The sequence below is a fragment of the Primulina tabacum genome, chromosome 11 (assembly GCF_025594145.1).
Source record: "Primulina tabacum isolate GXHZ01 chromosome 11, ASM2559414v2, whole genome shotgun sequence".
Lineage (NCBI taxonomy): Eukaryota > Viridiplantae > Streptophyta > Magnoliopsida > Lamiales > Gesneriaceae > Primulina > Primulina tabacum.
Window position 1 is genome coordinate 1,371,810 of NC_134560.1, and position 10,080 is coordinate 1,381,889.

Here is a 10,080-nt window from a genome sequence, read left to right on the forward strand (position 1 = left end):
TTAAAGAATGCACGCACCATACATATACAGATGAACTCCTAACTAATAAATTTCAGTAATTCTAAATAACTTCTTTTAGAAAAGTTCAGTATTCCTCAATGATTATTATTTTTCTTACATAATATATATTTATTTACGTACAAAAAAAAATTCACAAAAACCACCATAGTCAAAAGGCTTAATCAATAAAGTAGCAGTGAAATGTAAAGAGTCAAAAAAATGAAGAAGAAGAAGAAGAAGAAGGAAGGAAAAAAAAAGTAGTCTAAGGAGAAGAATAATGAGGTGCAGTGTTGAAATTGAGGGGCAAAGAACAAGAGAGTTAAGGTTCTTTCCGGACCCCTGAGATTCCCTTGGTCTTTTGCCTTTGCTCTTTGCAACAGGTTCTCTCTTTTATGTTTGTTTTCCTTTTTTTTTTTTTGTCTAATTTCATTCTGTTGTTTCCAAAACTCTGCTTTATTCTCCCTCCAACTCAAACCCTGTAGTTTTAAAAGCACCATTCCCGTTTGCTCTAACATCCTTCTCCTTCAATATCACTTCCTTTCTTTCCCATATCCGTTTCTGTTGAATTTTTTCACAATCCAAAGATTTGCATGTTACATGCAGCACCAGAAATGATGATACCATCTTCAGAACTAAGCTTTGACTTCAAATCATTCATGCAGCCAACTCAAAAACTTGAGGAGTTTTTGGCTCGTCTTGAAGAAGAAAGACTCAAGATCGACGCTTTTAAGCGGGAGCTTCCTCTTTGCATGCAATTACTCAATAATGGTATATAAATGTTTTTTTTAAAAAAAATTAAGAATCTATGGTTTTTATATATAATTCAAGTTGTGTATTTTGAATTTATTTGTTTTTTTTTTTTTTGCGTAAAATGAGTTTGTATATGATTTAGCTATGGAGACGTCAAGGCAACAGTTACAGTCGCAGAGATCGATGAACGAAGGGGGAAGACCAGTGTTGGAAGAATTCATTCCACTGAAGAATACAAGTTCGGAAATTACAACTGATCAGAATAATAGTTCATCGGATAAGGCAAACTGGATGACATCTGCACAGCTTTGGAATCAAGAAAGTCAAACCCGGACTCCGTCTCCCAAAGAAAATAATGATCATATGAAAATAGCTTTGAATGGGAAGCAAAGGGTAATTAATGGAGGAGCTTTTGTTCCATTTTCATCGAAAGATAGAAACTTCATGCCATTTCCAGAATTAGCCCTTGCTTCTTCCGTATCACAGAAAGAAGAGATGGAGTTTGATGCTACAAAGAATTCATCAGAATCGAATTCCAGGAGAGAAAACGTAAATAATTCAGGTGCGGAGAAAGATCAAGTTCATGGGGCAGCAAATACAACGAGCCAAGCTCAGAGAAAGGCTAGGAGATGCTGGTCACCAGACTTGCACAGGCGTTTTGTTACTGCTCTTCAGATGTTGGGTGGTTCACAATGTACTGTTCAATTATTTTCCACGCTTTCATCTACTTCTAATGAAACTAACTTTGCTCAAAATTTCAGATGAATAGCAACGAAAATGAATGCGTGTCTTGAAATATGTCGAGCAAAATTTCACGGTCAAATATTATTCACCAATCAGTACACCTCATGTACATCAGCTTTAAATCTCTTATATTGTCAATATTCATCTTTCTAATATTGTATCTTCTCTTTTGTTAGCAGTGGCTACTCCTAAACAAATAAGAGAGCTGATGAAGGTTGATGGTTTGACCAATGATGAAGTTAAAAGCCATTTGCAGGCAAATCTTTGTCTCCTCTCTCTATCTCTCACGCACACAAAAACATGCACGAACTCAATTAAGAATTTCTCAATCACCCTAGCACAGTGTTACGATGTCACTTAATCATGCCATGGAAAGTAACATAATATATTTAACCTTTTATTGATATATTTGAAATCAGAAATATAGACTCCACACAAGAAGACCAAGTCCAAACTCACAAACCACCCCGGCGACACCACAAGTGGTTGTCCTAGGCGGCATATGGGTCCCACCGGAATATGCTGCAGCCGCGGCAGCACACGGCGGCGCACAAGCTAGCGCCCTGTATGGGGCACACACGAACACTGCTCATCACGTGTCTCCTGTTTTCTGTTCCGCCCCACCACAAGTGGCGCATGAAATCTACCCTGCGATAGCAGCACCCTCTCAGCCGCCTAACCACCACATCCACCACCACCAGTTACACGTCTACAACAAGCCTCCAGGAAACAACTCCCCAGATTCAGACGTCCAGGGTGGCGCCGGTGACCAATCCGAGAGCATAGAGGATGGAAAGTCGGAGAGCGGCAGCTGGAAGGCCGACAGCGGCGGGGACAATGGTGGAGAGAGGAAAAGACCGGAAGGTGAAGAAAGCAACGCAAGTGTCATCATGCGTCTCAAATTCTGAAATTTTTATCGATGTTACCTAGGATTGAATTAAAATTAGCGTATGTTTGTTTTTGTATTTGTTGAGGTTCATAAAATTTGGAGTACGTGAAATGTGTCTCTTCGAAACATACACATCCGTGCAACACTGCTTTTAAATCGACAAAAAGAATCTGTTTGTCTGACTCAAAATTATTACTCCACACTGTAACACCCCAAACACTAGGCATTTAATTTTTTTTTTATAAATCAACAAATATTTATTTATCAATTTTAAAATTGGCATGATATTTATTTTGGAATTATTATACATATTAAATAATAAGGGCCTTTAAATTAATAACATTTTGTTGATATTTTGTTTGAGCTTGAGATTAGAATAATCTAATTTATCATTAGTCACGTTAAAAGCGTAATTATGTGTTCTAAATTTTATTTCTATCACATTTTAAACATGGTAATATATCTAATGCTATGTTCCGAACATGATGTTTTCAAATATATATTATTTTCGTGATCCAAACTTGAAATTTTTAACCTTACAAGTCTTTCAAATTATAAGCAAGTTTTATAATTTGTTTAGATTTTTTTCTTATATATATATATATATATATATATATATAAATCATTAAGCGACATCCATATTTCATGAATCAATCTCCTACCATGGATTTTATTTAACTACTTATCAGAGAGTGCTATTATATGTGTATATGTATATTAGAAGGATTAAATAATTGGAATTCAAAAACTTGATTAGTGTATTATTAATATAAATTTTTAATGTACATTGTTGCAAACTTGTTTTGTTTTATTGACATAATCAATGGAAGTCTGTCATTTCAAAATAGTGGATAAGTGTATTGGAAACATATATTTTGGTAAATTAAAAGGTTTAGAAATGTTACTTTTAGTGTATGTTGGGATATATATCTAATGGAAATAAAGTTGTTATAAGTATTGATATTGTTCGAGATTTCAGATTTATCATTTAAAATAAAATTAAAGACTTCATGTGCGCATACCTTTTATTTCGATATTATTTTAAAAAGCTATACAATAATAGAATCGGATGCATATTGTTATTATTGGTATTATTGTATTCTTATATGTTGGAAATCTCTATTCAGTTAAGTTCTGATGATATTTTTGTTGATATATTTGTCGTGTGAGCAACATCTCGGTCCGTGCAATCAAAGTACTATACGTGGAGATGCATGCGAGACATGTCTTCTATTTCTTTAGTCAAATTGTTGTACGACAAGGTCTCATTGTGGAATGTTGTTTTGTTCTGTCTGTCATGTGAGTCACCACTTGCTTTTTGCGGGTTAAAGTGCTGTATGTGTGGAACATGTGAGCCACCTCTTATTTTTTTATGGCCAAATATTGTAAATTAGAGATTCTGATCTGAATTATGCTATTTGGTTTTTCTTGAACCTTGACATCATAAATCTTTTGTCATTATTTTTGAAATTGATTTAGTGGCCGGATGCACCGTTGCTTGTGACGCTAGTTTGCAAATTCTTCGAAAACCGTCGGGGTACATAGTGTGTCCACTCCGGTGCTGGACCCCAAAATACATCATTCAATTAAAATCTTACATTGTTGTACTACGGTCCTTAATTATTAATTAATAAATAAAATATGTAATCATTTCTGGATACAATTCAAAATTTGTTATTTTCTGTGACTAAATGATAAATACATTCTCTCGGTTCGTATTATCTGAAATTCACAAAATCTAGAGCTCCATTCTATTAGTTGAGTTAATTGAGATTTTATAAAGGTTGTTTGCAGTCATACTCTCAACTATTATCTATATTATAAAAGCCAATTCTCAATATTATTAAGAAGCTATAAGTTTCTCAAATGAAGAGTTTTTGAGCATAAGGTTCTATACATGGTGCAGAGAAGTCAAGTATCCTTAGCATAAGTATTAAGTCGGGATCATCTTTAGATGAGTCGATCAAAACAAAATTTGAAGCTTCGGATCCTTATATTGATTCTTCAATTCAATCATTCACTTCGGGGGTTGAAGAGAAAGAAAGATCGATCTTAGACCTCAAACTGACAAAGGAAAAACTAAAGTTGATACTAATAAGTTTATAGGTTCTCCATTTCATGTATATCAACAGAACTGTGAGAAATTAAAAACAAGAATAAGTATCAACTCAGCTACAATCCGAGTTGATATTGTAGGAAAATATCTTATGGTTGAAACCAAATCCTATCGCAATGAGGTAAAAACATGATATGAATTTGGAGATCATGCCTCAATTTATATTACATCATCAAACTTCCCATAAATCTTAGTACTACCAAAATGAATCCAGGAAGTTGTTTAAGAAACATGGACAAATAATGATTATTTATCAAAAAAGTATATATCTGGAGCTTTACTTTTTAAATGCAACACCATAACCAGCCGAGAAAGAATCATATGAAGCCTTTCACTTCATCAAGTTGAGAATACTAGGTATGAACATTAAGAAAATCATTAAGGATCATCCAAAAAATGAAACATATCTTGTTTTATCATTTGGTGAAGACGACATCTCCACTAGACGAGCATAAGGATTATGGGTCTTTCTCACAGAGATAGACAAAATTAAGTTTGCATTTATTTTTTGTCAAAATTTTATAATTTGATCTTTTTTGCTAAATACAATGACAGGAAAAACTATAAGTTTAGTATAAGAAATATTTGAAAAAAATAAATTTTTGGTGGAATAGCAAGCTGCCGATTAGTAAAAAAACTCGTTGGAAATTCTGCGACATGACTCATGTGAGAAGATGGTCATAAGAAATCTACCCAGAATTCCGAAGCAGAGAGAGCTAAAATTTGAAAAAATTTTCGGACCTAGATCTGATCGAAACATAATTTGGAGACAATTCAATTGATAAAGCTCCACACAAGTCACATTTTCCTTGGAGTCCATACAACAACAAAATATTTCTTGACAAAACTAAAGAGGACATATGATCCAACCACTCCATTAGTGGAGGATCGACCACTCACCACCACAACTTGACATACCACTAATTAGTGGTGCACTAACCAAAAGATGTTGTCAGTCACAACCAACAAAGAACTTCACAAGAATGAAGTCCGAGTTTCAAATCCGAATGAGGCTGCTATATATAACACGACAGAAGAAAGATGAAGCTATTATTCAACCTTTTTATTTTCTTTCAAAATAAACAGTTACGATAAGAAGGTAAACAAGTTTCTCTACTACGTAATAGTATGTTGTATGTTTGAACAAAAGAACTAAGGATTATTGCTCATCTCATGTATTATTTTCAAAATTAAACTTATTACTATGCACCATGAGGTATGAAACGATACAAGATCATGCTACGTATTGTTGAAGAGATCAACATCAGGAACCATCTGTTGCAGCTGTGTGATTAGGCTGTGAGAAGTAGTATGTAAAACGATACCCGACAATATTCCCGTCAAAAAGATAAAATATTTAATTTTTTATGGAAGCACGATAGACTGATAAAAAATAATATATATGTTGGAAATATTGTGTAGCTATATATCTTTAAGCTCTACGTCTTAAAGATCATATTTGATATATATAATAATGTCACGTAAAACTCAATTATATTTTTGAAAATTTTAAATAATTAAAGAACTCAAACAAATTTGTAAAAGAGAGAATAATTTTGAGTCTAGAGAATTATTGATAATTTGCCCTTTTAACATTATCCATGGAATTTCGGTTCGATTATTAGTGGTCATTTATTAGAATTTACAATTCCTGTCCCATTAATTAATTCAGAAAATACAACCCGTTTGTCCGCTAAAAAAATACGTTGTACATATTTAATGCATTATTATTGTACGTACATGCATTTTTATAATAATAATAATATTATTATGTAAATATAATTCCTTTTAAAAAAATTATGTAAATATATAATAAATAAACATATATACACACAGTTTTTGAATTGAATTGAAATTAATAAAGGTATGAGATTGTCATTTCATCGTAAGCAGATGTTCTTCCACCGCACACAATAATCATATCATCGTCTTCCTCACGAGTAAACCACACTCGAAACTCCATTACCCTGAAACTAGAACTTCTGCTAAACCCAAGTGTAAGTTAATCGTAGAAATTATGGCCACCCATTTTCCTGACGATTTCAAGTGCCCTATTTCTCTAGAGATTATGTCCGACCCGGTTATACTCTCGTCCGGTCACACATTCGATCGTGCTTCAATTCAACAGTGGTTGGACGCCGGCCACCGTACCTGTCCCATTTCCAAGCTGCCGTTGCCTGAACCGCCTTCCCTTATCCCCAACCACGCTCTCCGCAGCCTCATTTCCAGCTATTCCAGTGTCACCTTTCCTAAACTGCAAGCCCACCCTCCGAGTCCGAAAACTCTTTCTCAGGTTTTGCTTTCTCCTTCGTCAACGTGGGAGGATAAGCTCGACTCCCTCGAACAGCTTAGCCGGGTTTCCAAAACTGAGTCGTTGATTCGCCGAAGATTTGCCGAGTCGGGTTTGGTGTCGGCGGTCTTAAGCTGCGTCGATTCTGGGGAGTCGAGGCTCCAGGAGAAGGCTCTTCATGTGTTGCTGAACTTGAGTTTGGATGACGACAGTAAGGTGGGCCTGGTAGCGGAGGGGATTGTGGGAAAGGTCGTGCATGCGCTTCGCGATGGAGCTGGGGACTCGCGCGCGGTTGCGGCTACGGTGTTGACCAGCCTCGCCATGCTTGAAGTCAACAAGGTCACGATCGGGTCTTACCCGGATGCAATTCCGGGTATGGTAGACCTCCTTCAGTTTGGGAATTCGAGGGAGAGGAAAGAAGCAGCCACCGCTTTATTCACCCTTTGTTCTTTCCCCGATAACCGGGTGCGGATAATCCAAAATGGGGCTGTCCCCATACTAATCCAAAATGCTAATTCAGGCCTGGAACGGGCCATTGAGGTTTTGGGCCTTCTGGTAAAATGCAGGGTCGCCCGGGATGAAATGATGAGGTGTACTGAGTTGTTGTATATTTTGATTGCAGTGTTGAAAAACGGGAGCTCAAGAGGCGTGCAGTATGCACTCTTAACTCTTAGTTGTCTGTGTTGTTATAGTGAGAAGATGGGTTTGGAGGCTTCGAAAGAAGGGCTTCCCGATATTTGTGTTGGATTATTGGAGGATGACAATGAAAAAGTGAGGCGAAACGCAAAGACTTTAATGCAGGTTTTGCAAGGGAAGAGGAAAAATGTTTGATTTTGCTCCATGATCAAAGCTGATTTTGATCGAGCTTGAAAGAGATATTAGAGCTTTGAAGAAAATTGCGTCTGTTGTTGAGGTGTGTAAGTCGATTTGACAAAAAATCGTAGTTTTTGTAATTTATGTTGTTGTTACATGTCTTTTTTGTACAAAATAATGTAAACATTCTTGAATTCTTATTTCTTTCATTGTACATACATTCATACCGTACATACGAGTTCCTTTCCTAGTGGTTTTTTCCCTAGCAGATGCCGAACTTCTGATGTTTTCTTTATGGACCCTGTTTTGGTGTTTGACTATGGTGCATGTGAACTCGTGTAAATGTGAGTGCCTATAATCTAACGAAAAACAAGCAGGAAAGACCTTTTGTTTTAATTTTATTTCAGTGACCACTTTATTTTGATGGCTTGGCCTTAAGGATGGATGCCAGCAAGGGACAGGTTGAGTCGATCTAGATCAGCTGATAGTAAATATGTACAAATAGATATTTCGGCTCCTATTCCCTATATGCATTTTGTCTTCCCCTGTGGAGATGTTATTTGTCCTGTAACTCTTTATCTAACTCCTAACTCGCTGTCTGTTACTATTCTATAAGTGGAGTACATTTTATTTACGCCTTAGATTCTCACAAATTGCTTCCCTTTTTGTTCTACATGGAATGATTAGTTTAAGGTTCTTGGTAATTGAATATGTGATGACAGAAAAGCCTTGTTTATCGGTGCTCTTGATTGGGTGGATATTTCTCATATGTTAAGCATTGAGTACTTAGATATGCTATTGGAGTGGATGATATCGAAATAGAAAGCGAATATTGTTGTTCAATTGACATATGAATACTTTGGTTGTACATATAACTGAATAGAATAGATGAGATATTTGTGGTCTGTACGTTTGCTGAGTTTATGAATATTTATATGCTTGCCATTGCTAATCTTGAGCATTTTAATAATCCCCGCCTGGCCATGTACACTAACTGAGATTTCTACGAATGGTGGAATTCAAAATCCTTTGCCAAAATTTCGGTTTAATTAATAAAGAGAGTGCTTACTACTTATCATGACATATTGTTGATCTTAGAATTTAAGTCTTGGAAAGTTTAGAAACCATTCTATTAGATGGAATGCAGAACCAGCACCAGTAATGTTTTGTTCTTTGTTTTTCTTCTTTTTAAGGTTGCACATCCCACTGCATCGGTCACACAATTTCTCGTGATATCGATATGAGGCTCATATCACATTGAAAAATGGGGTAGTATGTTTTCTCTCATCTAAGTTCATCTCCGGGGCGCCCAATTACCTAATACTTAGTTAGCCCGCCATACAATTTAATGGAGTTACTGGTTCTTATGTTATGATTGTAACAAATGTTGGAGCGTTTTCGAGAGTAGGTGATGATGAAGAATGCAAGGTGAGTTGATTTATATGTTTGGGAAACAAAGGAATATTTCCCCTGGTTTTGATTCCTGTGCTGTCTTTTAAAATTCATTAAGTTGCCGGCTGTTTGATTCTGCTGTGCCTTTCAAGGACGACTTATGATACTTTGTTATTTATCAAATACTTGTAGTTTCATTAATTAAGATTATAGTCTTTTTCGTGAGTGGAAAATTTACCCATCAGGTAGCTTCGTGGAAATAACCTGAATAAAGTTTGTTATTTAATTGGTGGTTTGACTATATTTATGTACTCCTAAGGGGATCGGAGTAACGACTTTTTGTTTTTTCAAATGCTTTGTACATGATTAACGCGAGTAATTGTTAGAATTTGTGTTTTAAAAATAAGAGAATTTGAGGTATAATTTATATGGTTTTACATTTAAGTATCCAAAAATGTTGTAAGAAACCCAATGAATTGGACCTGGTTGGATTTTTTCGGACCCAAAAATTGATTCTGGGTCTAAACAAGGTTCATGTCTTCACCGCATGGGACTGGACGATGTTAAATAACATTTCAGTGTTGCTAAAGAACCAACGGATCTTTCGTACACCAAGAAGGCAAGAGATTTTACAGAGAAAGCGTACGTTAAAAGCTTAAAACCTTGAATGGATTATTCTGTGCTCTTTAAAGGCAAAAGGCCTTTTACTTTTTCACAACTTTTGTCAACGATACAAATAATAATAATTAAAAAAAACTCACAACAAGAACATCTTCGCATTCTTGGCAGATCAAATGTGATAGATGGTAGCAGAGAAAGACAAAGTCTTAGCTTTAGTGATCTTCGAAGTCCCTCGAAAATTTTTTTCCAACCATTTCAGAGCACTGTGAAGGGTCGTCAAAGGATGTCTCTTAGCTTTACTGATCTTCCCATTCTTTATTAAGGTTCTAGATACAATATTTCATTCAATTTTCTTTCATGTAAATTATATTAATTGATTATGTCACTTATTCTGATTTATAGTATAAAAACTCAAGTGTTATTTATTGTCTTTGCTAAATGTCGTGTAAATTTTATTATTTTAAT

At 35.4% G+C, this 10,080-nt stretch overlaps 2 protein-coding genes across 4 annotated transcripts; both read left to right on the forward strand.

The window, feature by feature from the left end:
- Nucleotides 1-202: 202 nt before the first annotated feature.
- LOC142519207 (myb family transcription factor EFM-like) lies at nt 203-2,588 on the forward strand. 3 transcript variants are annotated; one of them, XM_075622146.1, is made up of 5 exons: nt 203-768; nt 893-1,143; nt 1,237-1,444; nt 1,671-1,750; nt 1,914-2,588. In XM_075622146.1, exons 1-5 carry the CDS (start codon nt 591-593, stop codon nt 2,400-2,402), a joined length of 1,206 nt encoding a protein of 401 aa, XP_075478261.1. In that variant the 5' UTR covers nt 203-590; the 3' UTR covers nt 2,403-2,588. The 3 variants fall into 3 exon arrangements, with proteins under 3 accessions (XP_075478261.1, XP_075478259.1, XP_075478260.1); XM_075622144.1 differs by having other exon boundaries at nt 209-768; nt 893-1,444; nt 1,914-2,587; XM_075622145.1 differs by having other exon boundaries at nt 217-768; nt 893-1,444; nt 1,674-1,750; nt 1,914-2,585.
- A 3,781-nt stretch (nt 2,589-6,369) lies between these two features.
- LOC142518179 (U-box domain-containing protein 8-like) lies at nt 6,370-8,274 on the forward strand. Its single transcript, XM_075620893.1, has one exon. It carries the CDS (start codon nt 6,517-6,519, stop codon nt 7,618-7,620), a length of 1,104 nt encoding a protein of 367 aa, XP_075477008.1. The 5' UTR covers nt 6,370-6,516; the 3' UTR covers nt 7,621-8,274.
- Nucleotides 8,275-10,080: the final 1,806 nt, after the last annotated feature.

What these genes read in the sequence shown, in the direction of transcription:
- LOC142519207 (XM_075622144.1), top strand. Translation starts at nt 591, where the DNA reads ATGTTACATGCAGCACCAGAAATGATGATACCATCTTCAGAACTAAGC. An exon ending in CATGCAATTACTCAATAATG is followed by an intron (nt 769 to 892) that starts GTATATAAATGT and finishes TATATGATTTAG; the next exon opens with CTATGGAGACGTCAAGGCAA. An exon ending in GATGTTGGGTGGTTCACAAT is followed by an intron (nt 1,445 to 1,670) that starts GTACTGTTCAAT and finishes CTCTTTTGTTAG; the next exon opens with CAGTGGCTACTCCTAAACAA.
- LOC142518179 (XM_075620893.1), top strand. Translation starts at nt 6,517, where the DNA reads ATGGCCACCCATTTTCCTGACGATTTCAAGTGCCCTATTTCTCTAGAG.